At 40.5% G+C, this 21,521-nt stretch overlaps 3 protein-coding genes across 3 annotated transcripts in view; 2 read left to right on the top strand and 1 right to left on the bottom strand.

Annotated features, from left to right (window-relative positions):
- Positions 1 to 30: 30 nt before the first annotated feature.
- LOC118405906 lies at positions 31 to 5,123 on the bottom strand. Its single transcript, XM_035805735.1, has 11 exons — positions 5,053 to 5,123; positions 4,218 to 4,328; positions 3,453 to 3,515; positions 3,248 to 3,277; positions 2,983 to 3,098; positions 2,301 to 2,634; positions 1,668 to 1,778; positions 1,477 to 1,539; positions 1,275 to 1,304; positions 881 to 996; positions 31 to 651 (listed from the first exon to the last, which is right to left on the bottom strand). Exons 6-11 carry the CDS (start codon positions 2,572 to 2,574, stop codon positions 184 to 186), a joined length of 1,062 nt encoding a protein of 353 aa, XP_035661628.1. The 5' UTR covers positions 2,575 to 2,634; positions 2,983 to 3,098; positions 3,248 to 3,277; positions 3,453 to 3,515; positions 4,218 to 4,328; positions 5,053 to 5,123; the 3' UTR covers positions 31 to 183.
- A 5,651-nt stretch (positions 5,124 to 10,774) lies between these two features.
- On the top strand, positions 10,775 to 15,612 carry LOC118405899. Its single transcript, XM_035805728.1, has 9 exons — positions 10,775 to 11,221; positions 11,750 to 11,852; positions 12,003 to 12,204; positions 13,427 to 13,572; positions 13,732 to 14,076; positions 14,291 to 14,401; positions 14,805 to 14,867; positions 15,037 to 15,066; positions 15,237 to 15,612. Exons 1-9 carry the CDS (start codon positions 10,919 to 10,921, stop codon positions 15,446 to 15,448), a joined length of 1,515 nt encoding a protein of 504 aa, XP_035661621.1. The 5' UTR covers positions 10,775 to 10,918; the 3' UTR covers positions 15,449 to 15,612.
- A 137-nt stretch (positions 15,613 to 15,749) lies between these two features.
- Positions 15,750 to 21,521, top strand: part of LOC118405955 — an 8,171-nt gene continuing 2,399 nt past the window's right edge. Inside the window, exons 1-7 of the mRNA XM_035805808.1 lie at positions 15,750 to 15,966; positions 17,705 to 18,187; positions 18,749 to 18,856; positions 19,497 to 19,924; positions 20,057 to 20,203; positions 20,482 to 20,768; positions 20,922 to 21,040. Coding sequence (XP_035661701.1) covers positions 15,750 to 15,966; positions 17,705 to 18,187; positions 18,749 to 18,856; positions 19,497 to 19,924; positions 20,057 to 20,203; positions 20,482 to 20,768; positions 20,922 to 21,040 — 1,789 coding nt within the window. The remainder of the gene's footprint in view (positions 15,967 to 17,704; positions 18,188 to 18,748; positions 18,857 to 19,496; positions 19,925 to 20,056; positions 20,204 to 20,481; positions 20,769 to 20,921; positions 21,041 to 21,521) is intronic.

Genomic DNA, 21,521 nt, shown 5'->3' with positions numbered 1-21,521 from the left:
TGCAATATTGTCATCATGCCTTTGATTTGTTCACAGTACAACTGGTGGTGCAAAGTACACAGTTATTAAAGATACAATGTATCTATCATTGCTCTCTGCTGTATAGTACAGCTTGTCGTCGTGTCGGCAGTGAGTCAAAATCTACTACAGCTCTAAACTCAAAAGTTTTTCCCAAAGTTATCTTCACTTCAACACTATTTTACCTCTACTTGTAATGCGATACTTAGCGCCGTTCGGTAACTCATTTAGTATGGTTAGAAAGTTACTTCTCATCAGTTTCTCAAAATTTGACTTGGTAGATTGAACACGGTGGGCGACGGCTGGCGGGTCGTCTTCAACTTTATCTGAAGGGGAATTTTCTCCCTGCACTTTCATGTTAGAACTATTGGTGTTGGGAAGTTTCATAACTCCAAAAAACGTTGCGTCCTGGTACACTCCGATGGCACAACCATCACAGGGCATGTGCAAGTACACGCTGCTGTTTGGAAGGAGGTGAATGACCCCTGCGGTGAAGCATGTGTTCCAGGGCACGACCTCCTCCATATACTTCCAACAAGTCAAGAAGCGTAATGGGTTGCCCTTTTCATTTTGTACCACCATTACAGAGTGGCTGATTGATTTCAATTGTTTATTGTTGTACCGATAATAAACCTGTATGGATAAGAAAAAATACTTATTTTGTTTCTGAGACGACTTTGCAATAACAAGGGGCATTATATGACATTATATGAGTCTTTCTTTTGACTGAAATCAGCATTCAATTAATTATTTGCTTCCTCCCCCCCCCCTCCTATCGTCATTGTTACCAAACACGATGTACTAAAAAGAAAAAAATACCAGATAAACATTCTTCTGAAGGAGAAAATAAGACATATCTTACCTGGCTGTAGACATAATAGTCACCCTCTTCCAACACAGTCAGTACGCCACTGTTGAAGCGGAACTTTTCCGATAGATCAGACAGCTCCCAGTACTTTGTGAGGACAGTGTCATCCCCTAATCAGTTAACAAATGAATTGAAAGGAACCATTCAATTTGCTAGCATTACTAATCTGTAGATGGCAAAACTATATGTAATGGTCTCAATATACATAGATTTTCGACGATGCTGTCTACACACACACACACACACACACACACACACACACACACACACACACACATATATATATATATGTGTGCGAGTGTGTGTGTGTGTATGTGTGTGTGTATATACATATATTTATATAAATTTATATATTGCTTAACAAACACAGAAAGAACAAATTACTTACGTTTCACTGTGTGCGTGTCACCTGTGGAGTCTGTATAAGAAAGTAATATCCAGTAGTTAGGTAAACTTATCCTATCCGTCTACTTTTGTCAAGTTTTGATCCAATTGAACGACATTTGGCTTGACACAGAAATATAGCAGAAAAGGGGAAATAAATTAAGTCCTCTCTTATTCTTGCTACGGGCCTAATAATTCCATCTCACCTGCGGCAGCTTTGATATGTGCCCAATCACGAGAAGTTCGTTCCATCGACGACAATTTTTCTTCTGTTGGTAAAAATTGGACAAAATATCGTTCATTCAGCAACCGATATTATACAACGGGATTAACGAGTTTCAAACAATATCAAACAAAACATAAGCCTTGAAACGTTTTCTATCGCATATTTACTTACGTATTTCGCAGTGAACGCCGACCCATCCACGTGTACACTGACATATGTAGTGTCCCACACCGTCAATGCAGGTTCCGTTATTCTGACAAGGGTTGGAGTTACACTCGTCTACTGTTAGAAAATTAGAAAAATGAAATAATGAATGCAATAATCTTGCCCTGATAGGATAAGAATTGCTGCATTTCTTTACAACATGTCACCATAAATAGGAATTATTTCCTTTAATTTTGTCAGTTTTTCATACTTGCTTTATAGATAAACGCAGTACTTTTGATTCAGCTCTCTTAGACATGCACTTACTCTGAGATAATTTCAGGCATTTCTGAGGCAATAATCATTGAAAATTATTTTCCATTGGCGCAAGCCGTCCAGCCTTGCATTTGTTTGCTACACTTCCTATAGAAGGGGGCTTCAGATTTGCAACTGTTCTGGTTATTTAAGACCCCCTTTTCAGTATACAGCGATTTCTGAGATTGAAATATGCGAGAAACGTTGCCTTCACTATAAAGCTTAAGAGTGGTCAGGAAAGTTCAACAATGACATAACACTCTTAGAACGGTATAATTAATTTCTCAAAATTTGACTTGGCAAATTGATCACGGTATGCAACGCCGGTTGGCTGGTCGTCTTCACCTTTATCCGAAGAGGACTTTTCTCCATCCACGAGGCTTTTGTTGGGTTGGCCTCTGGTGTTGGGAAGTTTGATGACTCCAAAAAACGTTGCGGCTTGATCCAGTTTGATGATACAGTCATGGTAGTGAATGTTCAGGTACACGCTGTTGTTTGGGGAGAGGTGCATGACCCCTGCCGTGAAACAGGTTTTCCAGGTCGTATACTTAGTTTCCTCCATATACCTCAAGCAATTCAGGAAGCGGTATGGGTTGTCCTTATCATCTTTTACCACCATTACAGAATGGCTGGTTGCTGGCACACGTATACCATTCGTATTGTTGTTTTGAGACAAAACCTGTATGGGCGAGATAAAGGGCTTCTTTGTTTATTGAGAAGAATGGGTAATGATAGCGGGCATTATATTATGTAGATCGTTCTTTTGATCAAAGTCAACATTCACTGGTACATTCATTATTTCTGATTGATACGTTTCTTATTGTACCAAGATACAGAAGGGAAAATTATATCGCGTTGGGTAGTAGTCAAATACATATTTTTCTGCATACTTTTTAAATTGTTCTTTCCCTCTCTTTCCCACCCGGCTTCGAGATTACATTATAACCAAACATTTTTTATTGAATATGATACACAAATGCCAGCTTAACATTATTATGAATGTCTTTTTTTAATCAAAATGTCTTACCTGGCTGTAGATATAATAGTCACCTTCTTCAAGCACAGTTAATATGCCACTGTTGAAGCGGAACTTTTCTGATGGTTTAAATTGTTCCCAGTATTTTGTAAGGACAGTTCCAGGCCCTGAGTGAAAGAATATACTTTGTTGAAAAGAACACTTCATTTTGCTAGCAGTACTTCTATAAATAAGAAAAACATACAAAACACATGTGAATTTCCCACACTGCTGGTTTTCTGTGGTTGCTAAAAAACGAGAAGTAAAAACTACTTACGTTCTACTGTTTGAAAACGTATTTGAGAATCTGTATGAGAAAGAGATATCCAATAAAAAGTTCAATAAAGTTACCCTATTCGTTTACATCCGTCAACTTACCATCTAATTGATCTAATTTCATAACTTTAAGATTTACTTGACGTGGGAACACAACATCATCTATAAAAAAAGGGATTTTTGCAACGAGCTTAATTCGTTCTCACCTGAGATAGTTTGAATGTGTGCCCAATCACGTGAAGTCCGTTCTATTGACGACAACTTTTCTTCTGTAAGTAGAGAAAGTAGTAACTGGTATATTTGTATGTTTCACAACCGTATGAACGAGTTTCAAACAAACAGATAAGCCAATAAATATTTACACATATATACAAACTCAGCACAAAAAGTTTGGTTGATCATATTTCCGTTGTTCTGCAACGATTTACAATCGTTGTTCTGCAATCGATTTCAATGTGTTATATGTCATTCAAAAGCTTGCAAATGTGTGATTTCCTTTCCTGTGCTATATGATATCCAACTTCTCATAATTGTAGACTCGTGGAACGAGCTCCATGCCTGCTTACGTCTGTCGGTCACAAAAATACGGTCAAGTGCCGAGATTACCCTACTACTGAAGTCAACTACTGATTTTTCTTTCATCGGACTGAAATAGTGCATGCCGGCTACTCTCCAAGCAGAGGTTAAGCTCTGGCTATTTTTGACGTGTTTTTTTTTTCGTTTTTATCGGGCTTTCTATTCGTCATGTTTCTTGAAGTCCGCCAGCCGGACACAGCAAGAAACAATGGAAAATTCAAAAAGATAGAAATCCCAATAAAAACGACTAATAAAACGTCAAAAACAGCCGGAGTCTAACCTCTGCTTGGAGAGTACATGAAGGCAACTTGATTATAATCCATTGAAATTGGTGCCGAAGCATGATCTACCAAATCTGATATTCTAAACTTTTCGTGTCGAGTATATTTGCTCACTTGTTTCACAGTGAACGCCGACCCATCCACGTGCACACTGACAGATGTAATGATCCACACCATCAATGCAGGTCCCGTCATTCTGGCAAGGGTTGGAGTTACACTCGTCTTCTGTGAGAAAACGGCAGAAATAATGAATACGACAAGCTGGTCATGACAGGATTAGAATTGTTTCCCAATTGGGATCTAAGACTAAGAAATTGTTGAGGTTCAGCCTGACGACGGATGTTGGAATATTGAAGGGGACCTCTGGGAGTCCCTGCTCGGCACAGGAGACGGTTAGCTCACCGTACGAGTTGGTACAAGTACAGGGGGAGGGGCAGGCTGTGTCAGCGGAGTTTGGAGTGACAAAATTCACCCATACTATCAGTGTGATCCATAGCAGCAATTCAGACATAATGCGTCTTGTTATGTCTCAATAACCGTTAACAGAATACACAAAATTTTACGTTTTTATGTTAATGAAGGTTAGACATTACAGCAAAAAGTACTTCATCAAGCAATTATAGGAAACGGTCAATTATAGGAAACGGTTTAGATAACATCTACCATTATTCTCTAGTGACACTGAAGAGATGTTTTGTTTCCTATTGGTTGATATATACTTTGTCTTCACCTCTTTTACATCCAATTTATAATTAGGGTATAAAACTTGCTGTTCAACAAGACAGCACAGATAAAGATTGCGCAGTCTAATCTTTTCGTCAAATTCTGTACCGCTTAAAACGAAGATAATAGGCGCTACTAATGTCTGATTGATTTTAGATATGTTTTTTCGTTATAGGAAATGAATACTGAACTCAGAAGAAACAAAATTAAATGTGTTCGTTCATACCGTCCCGTGGGGATCTACTCTTTCTGTTTTGATGGTCGAATTCCCTTAGAGAGGGTGGCCAAGCTGCACCGCTGTATAGACCCTGAAAGAAAATAACAAATCCAACACAGTTTAGCGGCATGCAGCAAACACAAATCAAGTTCGTTAACGTTGTATAGTTACGCAACGCTTTCAAAGAGTCTAGAGCTAACTCCACAGAAATTATTAGTCGAAACGGGTTGCAAATGTCACAAAACAATTTTCACGAAAAGATATCAAAGACATTTGCCAAAACACACGTTGAGTCTTTGATACTAGTGGAAATGGAGAGTTTTATGACTATGCAAAGGTATTTAACAACGTAGTTATTTCGTACATTCGTTCTTTTATTTTGTTGTCCTTGACTGTAGCCGGCTGCACCTTCGCTTCGTCAGACATCTCTAGATCTGCACGTTCTCCAAACCTTCCGTCTGTAGAAGTTTCTTCGCTGGTAGAAACACCCTGCTTGGCGAGTTGTCCCTCCACGTACGCCAACCTTCTCGCCAAGTGCATGCACACAATAGTATTGACAGTCAACAAACACAATGACAAGAGGGCGACCCAACAGCACTTATGTTTGGGGACATCCGCGTCTACCTTGACATTGGGCTGCGAGACGATTCTTTCTTCTTTCTCCGGCATGACTACGAGAGTCCACGCAGGTCCTCAGTCTAAACAGTACAGAATCTGATGCTCTCTCCTGTGAGAAGTCTACTTGTGGAGAACGTCTCCGTAGACAGGGGCGCTGACTGTAAACAGTACACCTGTCGTGTCGGGTTTAAGTTTCACGAGGGGTACGTACTTGCTAAATCTGGGGCCCTTTTAGGGTTTACTGCTGATGGAATTCTTGCAAGAACATAAAAGAGGACTATGAACATGAATTATAACTTGTTCAACTTTTGACAGCACCCGAAATGATTGTCGAAATCCTTCCAATTGTGGGGCTTACAGAATCAGAAGAATCATTCTTTGTAGAAAATGAGCAGATACTTGGTTTCCCCTGCAATACCCTCACGCGTTTGGCTTCATACAAAGCAGAGCTACACCGTCTCACATGCACAAAACATCAGTCGCATGCAGTCAAAACTAGCCAAGAAGGCCAGTCAGGAGACCAATAGAATCTGGTCTATGTTGACAAGTAGTTTCTTGATGCTGGTAATTGTGTCAATGAGGAGAATAATCTATGGGACCAACAAAAAGTAAAATCGCAATATGGCTCATTGGTCGAGGTGGTTGTGCATGTTTGGCTGCAGTTGATCTCAGAAACGTCAGGGGGCATGACAACTCACAAGCTTTACACACTCATTCTGAACTTGGTACACCTGTTTCTTCGATCACTTTGACACATATTTGTTCTCCTTAAAAACATATTTTCAAATAACCACCCACTTCCTATCGCATACACTTAGACCATTATAGTATAGGGCGAGCTTCTTTCTTTTGAATGAATTGTGCATCAATTTTATATTAATACGAAGATTAAATATCATTGGAAGACTATCTAAACTGTAATTCCAGTTTGAATACCTCCGGGAAGGAGGGTCACCTCCTGAAGGAGGTATCGTGGTAGGTCTTGTCCGTGTGTTTATAACTAGTACTATAACTCACGGCCCCTTTGCTGCATTCGTATGTAGCTTGGCATGTCGCCTCGCGAGCATGAGCGAAATCATTTATGCGTTGCTTTCTTTTTACACAGCATATATACCATAATGTTACAGAACGACACTCTCATGGAACAATCCTCAGCTATTGCCAGTAAGCATGCCACGATTCTCGTTTGTAGTAGACGTAGAAATGCAATTTGCGATTTGAATTTAGCCTGGGAAAAAGTAGTACTGGCCTGCTCTTACATTGTTTGTCTGTTTGTTTGTTTGTTTCTTTGTTTGTTTGTTTCTTCGTTTTGGTGAACAAAATAAACAGCCGAACCAAAACAGGAGCATTAATGACGTACACGTGCATGCGTATTCCAGAGGAGAGTGTTATTTTCTAAAAGACCACATCTTTATGTACACAAAATCAACTAAATGTATAACAATTAATCACAGATGAACAAATAAATGGACCTTTTATAATCCAGTAACTGAGTATTGTCCCTTCATGCAGATCCATACATGTGATGCAGGTGTGATGCATGATGGGAATTTAACTATTGGCTCCTATGGGATAACTGCTAAAGTGCCAGGTCAATTTTGGGGTCAAATAAATAAAAGAATTAGGTTGTTAAGGATGGAAAATGATGAACAACTACTCATACACATGCCAAAGCAATTGGGAAATAAAGTTACTAAGGCTACAAGTTGTCGAACAAGTATCCAGAAACACATTGCAAGAGTAATTTTCAAGCTCAACCAAATATGTCTTTAGAGCTGCCAAGTTGAAGTTTGCCCAATGTTTGTTCGCATTATAATGTGTTACACATGGCTGTAATTTAATTGGAGGGTACTCAGGGGGTTAATGATTTATAATGCAACTGCTCCTTTGTCAAGGTTCAATGCCAAGTGGTCGATACAATTACATCTTGGGATTCAGAAACATATTACTAGCAGAACTGGAACACTCTCCTCTGGAGTACAGTATGGCTTTAATGACGTACACGTGCATGCATTATAGTAGTTACAGGTGTCACGGAACCCAACGCCACGAGGCGGTTGAAATTTGGTCTCTTTTTTGTTCCAACATTTTCTACAGATAAAAAGTCAAAATTTCTCTCATTGCCCAATGAACTGTTTAAAACAAACTCGGTGTATTTGTTCACGCTTTAGAAACAAAAGTCAAACATTCAATATACTACACGTGGCAGTCAGAAGAAAACTATCAAACATTGTACGCAATATACTAGTAACACACATTTTCACGCATCATTACATAACATAATGTTCTTCGCCTCTATTCAATTTCAACCGAATATTTTAGAATCTTACCTCTCTCTAACACGTTTTCCTCACACCGCCACGCAGTTTCCCCAACAGTGGCCATGTTGTTGTCTACTCAAAAAGCACACATCCAGTCAGAATGTACAAATTCTCTCCTTCAAACATCCAAAATACAGGTAAAAATCCACATGGAAGTTTCAAATACTTCATATGTTCTCCGAAAGCGTAGACAAGAAAGCATTGGGGAACCCCAAACTGAAATTTTGCCCTTAACGTTGAGAAAGAGGGACACATTAACATTTTACAGGGCGCCATCAGCAAAACGGACGGACTGTACCAAATGTGTTAGTACAGGGGTGTCCGTTTAGTGACTATCCATCATAATTAGCATTTCAAGGAAATCTTGGAAGGGGTTGTATGATTAGTTTACTGATGACAAAGGCACACAACATATACCAGGTTTTTCTAGGAGGTTACGACATTTTCTCTGTCAGTTTATAATATGATCAACGCATCATGCAACTGCTTCGACAAAGATACAACTTCCACCTCACAGAGAAAAAGTGATTATGCCATCGGCAAAAAAAGTAAATACCAGAAAATAGCTTTTTTTTAGCCGAGCTCGTATCAGCACTTTGATGTTTGTTCAATTCAGCTGCAACACTTTATTTCTAATCACCATTCTCGCATGCAATATGCTGAAGTGAAGGTGCCCTCTCACTGCACTTGTGCCAAGCTTGCGTCACTGCCTGGTTAGTTCACTGCGTCACTGTTGTGTTATTTTCTCCGATTATTTATGATTTAGACATTGCGTAATACGTAAAAGTATGACTTAGAAGACGACAAAATACACAAAAATTTGTTCTATATCTCTGAAATTCACTGAGTATCTTTCGAACCCCGTGCAGTCACGCAAGCGTGACATAAGTGCAGTGAGAGGTCACCTTGAGCCACAGCGGAGTGACATGTGGTTAAACCTGTCATTTCCCTTACACTTAGGCTATGATGAGTCAAACAATGGCATGTGAACGTTTCACTTATAAATATTCATCACAGCTTGCTTATGAATCACAGACAGTGTAAATGTAACGATGTAAATTTTGATTTTTGTAAATAAAACAACTACAGAGAGACCATTGTCAGATGACATAGTTCTAGGTTACCACCATATTAAAATCTCGCGTGTTAACAGCTTACCTCAACTGTGACCCCAACCCCCACCCCCGTTTCGCGGTATGTCGTAGGCCTATAGGGCGAGGTACATTGTAGGTCCGAAACCTAAGGTTCTGGGTACGAAACTACAATAGTAGGCCTTTCTGAGAAAACGCTGAAGTTTCGGGTGGTCGCACTGCTCAGCACGATATCTGGGGCCTTTGTAAGAATGAAATCTTACTACACCGTAAGGCCACAGCAAATAAATCTTATGGATGACATCAGCGCGCTGATTTCACAAAAAAAATTCCCTATGGCTATGGAGATGGTCAACATGACGAGAAATTACTAAAATGGACAAATATGTTGTTTTATAGGCCAATGATTGTATTTGTAGAAGCGACAAATGAGCGAGGTAGCCATGACTCTACTAGTACATGTACTAGTAGTTGTAGAAATGAAAATAGTTGTATGGATAGTTTTGAAATTGGCACCGATATACTAGCTATGAGTATAACGTTAGTTGCCAACAAAGTTGGTAGGTGATACCAGTCCACCACATAGGCTACGTTATTCTTGAATGTAGGAATGAAAGGCAATTCCACTAGTATTGTAGTATAAGGCCACAGCAAGTAAATTTTATGGATGACATCCTATGCAGAGTGCAAAAATAAAGGATAGTGCGATAAAAAAAACAAGATGGGTAAAAAAAACAAGATGGCTGAATTTTCAAAATAGACACCATGAACGTCGTAACAAAATTTGAAGTGACAAAACGCGGCATCAAAACTAACAAGGTATTCATTACTGTATTAAAGAAGTAAACTAGTGTAGTAAAAGTGATACTAGTGTGGTACACTGGTATCACTTGCCAAGCTGGCAACTACATTCATGGCTTCCATATTGGTGGCACTTTTACAACAATCCAACAAGTTTCGCTTCTGCAACTATAGTCATGGTTACCTCCCTAGTGTCACTTCTACAAGTATCATTATTAGGCCAAAACGCAACGTTTGCCTATTTTGGTCTATCTGACTATCCCCGAAGAGGAATAGTATTCTTTTCTTTTTCTGAAATCAGGCAAAAATTAATGCGTGCGCTGATGTCATCCATAAAATTTACTTGCTGTGGCCTAACTAGACTTTTGCTGTAATGCAGTGTGTTTGTGTAATACTCGACAGTCGCTTTTGTTATCTTTACTTATTTCTATACATTGATGCAATTCTTGCGCAATAAATCATTTAGTGTTCAGTGTTCTCTGAATGCGGTACGCTATATTTTCTTACTACTGTATTTGTATAGGTTACCCGTGCGTTCTTTTCAAGGTCAAATGTCACTCACACTAACAAGCAGAAAGACAATCAATAACGGCAGGTGACCCCCATGCCCTGATGTTTAGTGAGGCGGGAATGACATGAAGTTGCTTTGTGAGAACCAAAACATGTGAGGCTATTGCAGGGAAAACCAAGCATCCGTTCGTTCATTTTCTACAAGGCATCATGCTTGTGATTCTCTAGCTTTACGGTCAAAACGATTTTGCAAGTAATTTCTGTGTGAAGAACTGTATAAGTTATAGTTTGTAGTCATAGTCCACTTTCTTTTTTCTTACAAGAATCCTTTAGCTGCAGTAAACTCTAAAAGAGCCCCAGAATTAGCAGGTACCCCGTGCAAAAGGTAAATGTCACACGGTGGGTATAGTGTTTATAGTGAGAACCTAGGTCTGTCTACCAAAACGTTCGTTCGCCACAAGTACACGTCTGACAGGAAAGAGCACCTGAGTGTACATGTACACTGTTTAGGCCGAGGTGTCGGAACTCCTAGCCATGTCGGAGAAAGAAGAAAGAATCGTCTCGCACTCTTCTGTCGAGATAGACGCAGAAGTCCCCAGGCATAAGTGCTGTTGGGTCGCCGTTTTGTCATTGTGTCTGCTGACTGTCAATAGCATTGTGTGCATACACTTGGCAAGAAGGTTAGCGTACGTGGAGGGACAACTCGTCAAGCAATGTGTATCTACCAGCGGGGAAAATTTGACAGGAGGGAGGTTTGGGTACCATAAAGAATTAGAGATGTCTCACGGAGCGAAGGTGCATCCGGCTACAGTTGCAGGCAGCAAAATGGAAGAAAGTGTACGTAATGTTTTTTTTTTTTTACCTTTATTACCTCCATGGTGGTAATATCTTCAGCAGCGTGTCTGTATGTGCACGTGTCGTTTTGTGTAAAACAATGTAACTTTTTGAATGGCTGGACGGATTGTTTTCATTCTTATAATGTGTTGGCTTGACAAAAACTGGAAATGATGAGATTTTGGGCACCAAAGCGACTTCTCTTAGTACTGCACTGGAACTTCTGTTGTTTATATCTCGTGTTCTGAGCAACCTAGATAGCTCCTGTGCTTGAATTTGACATAAGGTTGATCCCCCTAGCAGCTGGTTTTGGAATTGCATGGGCGATATTGTCAAAAACTTCAGAAGAAGATGCCACTAGAAAGGAAACGGTCAGACGTTTCAGACAACATCCGTTGTCTTTTCTTAATGACACTGAAGATATCTCATTGGAGAGCACGTTTTTATATCCTAGCTGTGAATTGATATGCAAATGAGATCTAGTTGGAGAGCTTTCTAAAATGTGTTGAATATGTTATAATTTTCTTTCAGCGTCTATACAGCGCTTCAGCTTCGCTGCCCTTTCCAAGGGAATTCGGACATCAAAACAGAAAGAGAAGATCAGAAACGAAAGCACTGCGTACCGTAGAGGACGGTATGGAATAACACATTTTGTTTATGTTCCATTTTGCTTTTTTATGAGAACCATAAAGCTCAAGTGTGATTAGTAATTGTTGCCTTTGGTTTAAGAGGTGTAGAATTTGACGAAAAGGTTTCACTGCGCAATCTTTATCTTGTGCTCCAGCAAAACTCATCCACCAGGAACGCTACATAAGGCGAGACCGCATGGCTGTCGAACAAGGAAGCCGTTATATAAGTGTTACTGTAGCGGGGGACGTGATGATCAAAGTAGGCGGACGCTGGTCTCCTATTTGCTACGGGACCTTCTGGGCAGAAGAAGCTGACGTGGCGTGTAAACATCTAGGTGGACACATCATCCCCTATGTGTACGTCGTAATTGCGTCTACATGTATTTTAATCCTTCCCCTTTCTGATGAAAAGTATTGAAACCTTCTCCCCATGTAAGGAAATTGTGAGACAGTTACTATGTTTGACCGTGATGAATGATATTTCTGGAAAGAACAATTGATAGTTTGCCTTTAATAGATGTAACTATTGGACATTTTTTTTATTTTGCTTTTGTATCGATTGTGTTGAAAACAGACTTCATGAGTGTTGGACTCGTATGTTTTATTCTAACAGATTAAGCATTTCAACAGTTTATGTAAGAATGCATAGTTACGAGGGGCGGTCAATAAGTAATGCCCCTGACCCATTTTCCATAGCAGGAGATTAATAAAACTTGGCACAGTTATTAGTCTTTCTCTTCATAGGAACCACCCAGAGTTTTGCATTTCTCCCATCGTTTGATGCAGCTCTGGGCACCGTTTTGTAGGACACCCCAGGTTGGTCCTCCAACAGATGCCTCATCAATAGTAGAAGAGGGACGACCAGGTCTGGGAGCTGTTTCCACAGACTTCCGGCCATGTTTGAATTCAGGATGCCAGCGTTTTACAAGGTCATATTATGGGGCATCATCACCATAAGTTTCTTTCATTTCATCAAAAGTCTCCTTTGGTGTGCGTCCTTTCAAATACAAAAACCGGATCACTGCGCGACACTCAACTGGTTCCATTTCACACATGGTCCATTTCGCACCTGACTCAGTTCAAACACCAGTAATTCAGAAACCATAATTAGTTCAGAGCTTTTTTTTGCAACATAACCTATAAAGATATGAATCATTACACATACAAAATTTAATTTAGATCAGACGACTGGAAGTGGGTCAGAAACATTACTTATTGACCGCCCCTCGTAACATTTCTTCTTCAATGTATCTAACAACAATTGTACTTGCACGTATATCTCCATACTACAATGTGATGTTGAAAATGACAGTGCCTGAAACATTACGGTTTTACCATGGTAAACTGTATTTGACGGATAACTTCGGTCAGGATATAGAAATTAAGAAAGAAAAAAAGAGAGAATTCCTACCTACCGACCCTATTTCTTTCAGGACCGTAAACATGGGAAACACAATAACCACTTTCCTGAGCCTAACCAAACTGCACACCAACACTATCAAGCCTGATAGACGCACATTATCTGATGTCCTTAGCTAATTAGATATTCTTCCTTCACATTTGTAATTTATGTTTACAGCTATAGTACTGTCGAAGGCGTCACCGAAACATCGCGGTCTCCTGTTGTGTCCTGCCAGGGTTACGAAAAGAACTTAGGAGAGTGCAGGATAGTGACAGCGAATGCGAGCTGTGAGGAGGGCCATTCAGTCAGACTTTTATGTTATGGTACGTGTTATGTATGATAAGACCAAATTTATTATACAACTCATGCTGCATTCTGTATGTTTGGGTTACACATTTAAAGCATGTTCTATATTTTCTGCTACACTTTGTCATATATTGACGAGACAAGTACGTAAGAACCATCATTTTATTCATGTGCAGCCCGTTTTGAGTTTCTACTCTCTGGTGGTCAGAAACCGAACGAAGGCAGAGTGGAGCTCCGTACACGAGTATTAGAAGACAATTTCTGGGGCGGTTTCTTGAGCAGTATAAGAGGCCTCTACAGCATCTGCAAGACAGGTTGGGACATTCATGCCTCAGACGTTCTCTGCAGACAACTCGGATACAAAAGAGCCGTCCAAATCTCCGTCGACTTCAGCCCCGGCTCAGGAACGATTTTGCTTGGTGACATACGGTGCACCGGCAACGAGTCCAACATCCTGGAGTGTCAACACTCATCGTTAGACAACTGTGACAATGGGGATGTTGTAGGGGTGGTGTGTGATGGTAAATTGGTGTTATTCATGTTACTTCATGATATTCGAAATACAATTATTTTAGGGGGTTGTCAAAACGTTAAACTTCTTGATATGTTTCCTGAGATACATTGTCTGATCTTATACATCTGCAACTATTAGTGTCCGTATCCGTAACCTCGAGCTGCAAAAAATCATGACAAGCTCACTGCATTGAATTTCAAAATTTCTTTCTTTTCACACAGTTGACGAATGTAACTCCAACCCTTGCCAGAATAACGGGACCTGTATTAACGTTGTGGATCATTACATCTGTCAGTGTGCACGTGGATGGGTCGGCGTTCACTGTCAAATAAGTGAGTAGATATATGGCATGTACGCCATATCAAACATCATCAGGGAGCGTAGAACCAGATTTGCCGGCCATTATTTTAGGAGCAAAGCAGAGCTTGCTAGTGAACTCATACTGTGGAAGCCAGCACACGGTTATGCACATGCTGGGCGACCTAGACTAACCTACATAGACCAACTTGCTCGTGATAAGGGGTTGCGGGTCTAGAATTTAAAGAACGCTATGCATATGGGGGACAGAGATGTCTGGAAGGAGAGGGTGGACTTGGTCCGGGCAAGCAGCCCGCAATGATGATGATGATGATGTGAATGAACTTCTTTCAGGCTTACATTTTCTTCTTGTTGTATCACATAGTAATATACAGTTACTAAAAACTGAACGCGAATCCATCCCATTTTTACTTGCAGAAGAAAAGTTGTCGTCGATGGAACGAGCTTCACGTGACTGGGCGCACATTGAAGCTGCCTCAGGTGAGGCAGTATTAGACTCGTTACAAGAAAAGAAGAAAACTTTGGTTTGGTACATAAAGTGTATTCCCGCGTCAAGTAAGATGTTATACATTTGGATCAAACTTGGTTAAGGATTCAAATGAATAGGATAACTTTACTAAACTATGATGGACATCTCTTTCTCATACAGATTCCAAAGGTGACACTCACACAGTGAAACGTAAGTACTTCAATGTACAGTTCTTCTTGCATTTCATTTTACCAAATATAGAGAAAAAACAGCAGTGTTAAAAATCTGTTTCAATTGAAAATATCTCATATGTTTTTAGTGCTAACTGAATTAAGGCTAGCATCAAATCAGAATTACTAATATTTTTTTTATCACACCAGTACATGATACTGTCCTCACAAAGCACTGGAAACAATTTGAACCATCCAACAAGTTCCTCTTCCACAGTGGCATATTGACTGTATTGGAAGAGGGTGACTATTATGTCTACAGCCAGGTAAGATGTATCTATCAGCAAATTCAGAATGTCCTTCTGGCATGTTTTTGTTCTAGTACATACACGTTTGGTAACGATTGCAATATCGAACGGTAACAGTATCGAGAGGAAAGAGAAAAGGCCTGTAAGATATTAGATAAAAAATATAACTAAAAAGCTGGCATTTTGCAAGCCAACGCACATTATTTTCAGAATACTTTGTCATTTTGTTACAATAATCATAAGGACGCATACCAAAGAACGTAAAATAATGGGTGTACAATGTATATTGTGTTGATTTCAGTCAAAAGAAATATTCATATTCAATATCCAATCTTTAAAAAAAGCCCCTTACTTATCCATACAGGTTTACTATTGGTACAACAATAGACACTCGAAATCAACCAGCCATTCTGTAATGGTGGTAAAAGATGATAAGGACAACCCATACCGCTTCTTGACTTGCTGGAAGTATATGGAGGAGACCACGCCCTGGAAGACATGTTTCACCGCAGGGGTCATTCACCTCTCCCCCAACAACAGCGTGTACCTGCACATGCCTTGCGATGGCTGTGTCATCAAACTGGACCATGACGCAACGTTTTTCGGAGTCATGAAACTGTCCAACACCAGAGGTCATCACCACAAAAGTGTAGACATGAATTTGCAGGAAGAAAAGTCTTCTTCAGATAAAGTTAAAGACGACCCACCAACCGTCGTCCACCGTCATTCTGACAAGTCAAATTTTAAGAAACTGATAAGAAGAAACTTTCTAACCATACTGAATGAGCTAACACTACTAAATGGATCTGAGTATCACATAACGCGTAGAGGTAAAATAGTACTGAGGAGAAATTGATAGTCTATGGTCAAACATTGGAGTTTGTGACTTTTCGACTTAGCTAATTAAATGACGATAAGTTGTATCTTACAGCAGAGAGCAATGATAGACTGATAACATTGCAGTTTTTTCTCTCCTCTCTTCTCTCTCTCTCTCTCTCTCTCTCTCTCTCTCTCTCTCTCTCTCTATATATATATATATATATATATACATATATACATAAATTCCCTTCCATTCTGTGGTACTTTGATTCAAGGACAAAACATCCTGAAACCCTACACACGTTATGAAAAGACCAGCAACTGTATACTGTTGACCATGCTTTGTGTAACTTGTAACTCAATCATGACGATAAACATTGAAAGGTGCCTCTACACAGTGTCAGTCACGTAACAAAGGAGCCTTTGTCAGGGACAGAAATGCTTTCAATGTTTGTATCAAAGACGACATCAACACCTTAACCTAACCGAGCTGGGAGGTCATTAGTAGTTGACTGTCATGTGATCTTTCTGTGACGACATGCGCAGTTGACTCGGACCAAGTGAACGCCAAATGCAGAAGTGAAGATTCTGATGTAAGCAAGTGCAGAAACTATAAGTTGCTTGACATCTTAAGACGTAATCAATTCAGACAGAGCAAAGTTAAGAATCTACAGGTGAGTCTTGGGAACCTATTGCTCAATGATCAATTTCCGGGTCGTATTAGTACGGTTGCATAGCAAATCCAGCATACGTTTGACACAACAGATAACAATGTGATACGTTTATATGTGAAGTGTGTATACAATCTATTTTAAGTGTTAAAGGTCCCAAATAACCTTTCGGTAAAGTTTTGATAGAACGAAGAAAGGGGTCAGCTTTAGTGTAACCTTTTAAAGGTAGCTGTAGAAGTAAAAAGTTGATTATTTGAATGGTAGTGCTTGGAAGCTTTTTATTGTGTAGCTTATCATTTGCATATGTCAATGTTAATTTTGTAAGTTGTACCACCAATCCACTAAGCTATTCTGTCAGAATCGGTGAAACGTACAGATCTACTAATTGGAGAAATGACAATCGTAATATAGGTCAAAAGATATATCAGTGAATAAAACTTGGTTATGCACAATGTATAATGTTCTAAACAACTTTTCAGTCAACTTCCTCTTTCACATCCTGCGTTTATAGGTTCCAAGATGGCGTTCCTACACACAGGTGATCGTTTGTCAACATTCTTTGTTGGCGTAACAATGGCAGCCTATTTGATCGCGCCGATTCGAACGTGCCCAGTGAACTGCACCTGTACTGAGGAACCTTTTATGGTTGTCATTTGTAACGACAAAGGTTTTACTGAAATTCCTGAAAATATTCCCAAGAACACAGTAACACTTAGTCTTTACAACAACAAAATCAGTATTCTTGACTTGCGTATTTTATATGGCCTGGAATCATTGGAACGCGTTGACTTTTCATCGAATAAGATAAAGACGGTCTATGGATCGTTTGAATCGTTCAAAAATCTTTACATTATCGACCTCTCCTATAATAACATTGAAGTTATCCCATGGACAACATTCGGAAACCTGTCACAAATGAACCTCTTCAAACTGACCGGTAACCCTTTTAACTGCGACTGTGACCAGGGGAAAGAACTATGTGACTGCACTGGGAATATTTTTCAGTGCACTTGTAACATGCAGTGGTTACAGGAACAGGTACAGAAGTATCCAACACTTAGCTGGGACGTAACGTGTGAGAATCCAGCTAAAGTTCGTGGAAAGTCCATAGAAGAGATCAAGTTTATACCGCACGGATGTGAAACTAAGTACCACAGAATAGTAGGTGGGACTGTAGGCGGTGTGCTAGCGCTGGTAGTACTTATTGCTGCTGTTGTACTGTGTCGGAAGAAGCTCCGCCGTTGTTTAGACAAATGTCGTCAGGGCAGAAAGCAGGATGAATTGAACAGTAATATAGAAACTGAGCCGCTGGCTGATGGAGACTCCCTATCAAGAATGTCTGACGAGGAAGAAGCCAGGAATGGTGGGTGTTATGAAAGAAAATATACTCGAATTTCGGTTAGACGGCTTCATACATAACAACTTGTATTACCATTTTTTTCTTCGTTTTTTGTTTGTTTTGTTGCTTATTTTTTTTGCTGTGGAGGCTGCATTTGGTCCAAATATACTGTGACAGTCGTCGTTTGCCCTCTGCTTTTTACATTCCTCTATACTATATCTATGTTTTCCTGGTATCGTTTCTGCTGGTGTTTCTATTTTTCTCTTTTATTTTTCTTGCACACAATACTATAGGGTGATTCTCATGAATGGTACAGTATAACTATGTTAATGACCTGGACCCCCAAAAAAGTAGATGCATGTTCTTTTTTTTTTTTGCAATACGGTTTATACGGTTGTCATAACCGTATAGTGTTGTGTGCGAGTAGCGTGACAAAAGGCTGCGGGGAAACATATCTGCATTTTCGCGAAAATGCTGGTGTGGAACATTTCAGTGTGCACAAAACTATCAATATTGTGTACTGTATGTAAGTTTGATTCCATTCTACATTAGCGATAGAGCTGTATATTTGTCTTATATTTGTAGGAGAGGACGTGCTTGGTGGACCAGGACCCGTGGAGATTGGAGATGTAGAAGTTCTTCCGGAGAACGATCCACGTGAACCTTACCACGAAGACAACGAGCAACCGTTTGGTGAGTCGATTGTCTCTTGTGCGAGAGAACAACGTGTCACATATAGTTGGTTGGGAGTTAATCGCTATCTTTGTTTTGACATGTATGCAGTTACACTAGTTACAATACTTTAAGAAAGTGCATTTCTATAATTTTTTTTTTATTTTGTGTGTGCGTGTGTGTCTCGTGGTGTGCTAGTGTCAGTGTGTACGTGCATCAATAAGTTTGCCGCGGTTTATGCGTCTGTGTGTGTATTTTGTGAGTGTGTTCTTGTGCACGTTTATTTGTGTTGTGCATATGCATGTGTATGTGTATGTGTAAACCGTGTATGTGTACATGTGCATGTGTGTATGTGTGTGTGTGTGTGTACGTATGGATGTGTGCTCACGCATGTGTGTGTGTTATCGTGCGCGCGCGCGCGTGTGTGTGTGTGCACGTGTGTGTGTGTGTGTGTGTGTACTTATGGATGTGTGGATGTGTGCTCACGCATGTGTGTGTGTGCACGAGCGTGTGTGTGCGTGTGTGCACGTGTGTGTGTGTGTGTGTGTGTGTGTGTGTGTGTGTGTGTGTGTGTGTGTGTGTGTGTGTATAGTGTGCTGGTAGTTCTTCTGGTCGCCTTTGTCTAAAATAATAATCTTATTTATCATTCCATCATATACAGAAGTGCCTGGCCCCGAAGAACGAGACCAGACTCAACCAAAAGTCTATCCAGATCAAGAGAACAACGTCAACCCAGAACACCGTTCAGTAAGCGAGCGGCTACCACCAGAAATAGCCAACATGGTCGTCACAGAGCAGCAGCTTAATAAGCTTGCCATGAACTTGGGGAATGAGTGGGAAAACCTAGCTATCGACCTAGGTCTCAAAAGGGCCGAAGTGGAGACAATAAAAGATGACAATATTGGAAAAGCCAACGTGTCGAAACTGAAAATGTTGCTGGCGTGGAAAGCCAAACAAAAGACTAAAGCTACGATATGGAACTTGGTTAAGGAGTTAGAAGCGTTTGGTGCTGGCGCAATCGACGAAGACAAGTATGACTTCTTCCTCGAGACATCCGAAGCGACGCCCCAGAAACACGAAGAAACCAGCGTAAGTAAAATCTTCTTTCGCACTGTGGACCTTTTTTAAACAATTCTATTTTTATCATTTTGTAGTCATGTATTTAGATCACATTTTGCCTGTGCCTAAAGGTTGTTAAGTAGAAGTTGTTTGTTATTATAGGGACCATGGAACTACAACAACGAGGAGAGGTCGGCCCCCGCCAGAGGAGTGGTACATCCCGACCGCACTGCAACGTTCCAGGTGAACGGAGTAAAGGTGCACTTCCCCGAGCTGTCGGTAGAGGAAATACGGACTATTTCAGTTGAGGTGAGCTTGAAAAATGGTCCATTTAAATTTGGGATACTGATATATCTATAAGAAATACATTGAACTCTATCATGCTACTTTCTCACTTCCGTGATTCTTGTATTGAATGAATGCATGCATGCATGAAGGAAGGAAGGAAGGAAGGAAGGAGTGAATGAAGGAAGGAAGGAGTGAATGAAGGAAGGAATGAAGGAATGATACTCCGCAACAGTCCTCACATTATCATATCGAAGAGAATGCAGCAACATGTCTTATATTTTACTTACTTTTTGTGACAGGTCGAGCATCCTGTTGTTCGCAATCAGCGACAAAGGGACATTCTACAAGACGGCGTGTGCGGTCCACTGATCACTGTAGTGCAATCCAGCGACGAAAGGTTCCAGACTCCGGTCACGGTTACAGTCGATCTGCAGTACCCCGCTGGCTCCAAGCAGTCGGAACCAAACGAGGACCAAAGATGGCATCTCTTCCGACAGACTGGTACAAAGGCGTGGGAAGATGTGGCCGACTTTAATCCACAAGTCACAGATACGACCATAGAGTATAAGACATCTGAGTTTTGCAGGTAGTTGCACAACTTCTCACACCTTTGCATAGCCAGTTGCATGGGATAATGCTCGAGTATCGGTTCAAATCTTTTATGAAACTTTGGTTCTTTCCTTTTGTGCATTCGCAATGTAATGGAAGACATGCAAATCTTTATGTATTTCAATGACAGACACTGGCTGGTCAAACTGACTGAAGACGCAGTGCTGTCATTCATGCAGAGGATGAACGACTTCATTGAAGACTACATCAATCCTCTTGTCGTCCTCGTGATGTATCCAGGACAAAATGGTATGTATTGTCTTAGTAATGTCTTAGTCTACCGGGGTATTTTGAGGCAGAACTGGGCCCCGGGCTGATTTTAATTGGGAGTTAAAATTAACCCGGAACCCGGTATCAAATAGAAGTCGTGAGCTAATTGTGGGCACACTAAGTGGTACCCCCGTGGTATGCGACATCGCTTTGGGGCCCGGCCGGGGCTACATCCGGGACACCGGTGCAGATATGACCAAAGGGCAACATAACCTGGGTACCATCGTCTGCAATTACCACTGTGTGAAAGCAAGCGAAACGGTAGAGCCAGTGGTAACTACGGAGTCTGGTACCAAGGAATGTGTCACATTTCCAAGCCAGGTCACGTTTGTGGAAACGAAAAATTGACATTTATACGTAAAAAATACACACAAATCATGCCCACTACTTAGCCTACATAGCAGGCTCTCTATGGGCTTTTTTGGCATTTTTTGTAATGGCTCGCTGATTGCTGCCTCTC

This window comes from Branchiostoma floridae, chromosome 18, assembly GCF_000003815.2.
Source record: "Branchiostoma floridae strain S238N-H82 chromosome 18, Bfl_VNyyK, whole genome shotgun sequence".
In the NCBI taxonomy this organism is placed as follows: Eukaryota; Metazoa; Chordata; class Leptocardii; order Amphioxiformes; family Branchiostomatidae; genus Branchiostoma; species Branchiostoma floridae.
This window is presented reverse-complemented; position numbering and strand designations above follow the sequence as displayed.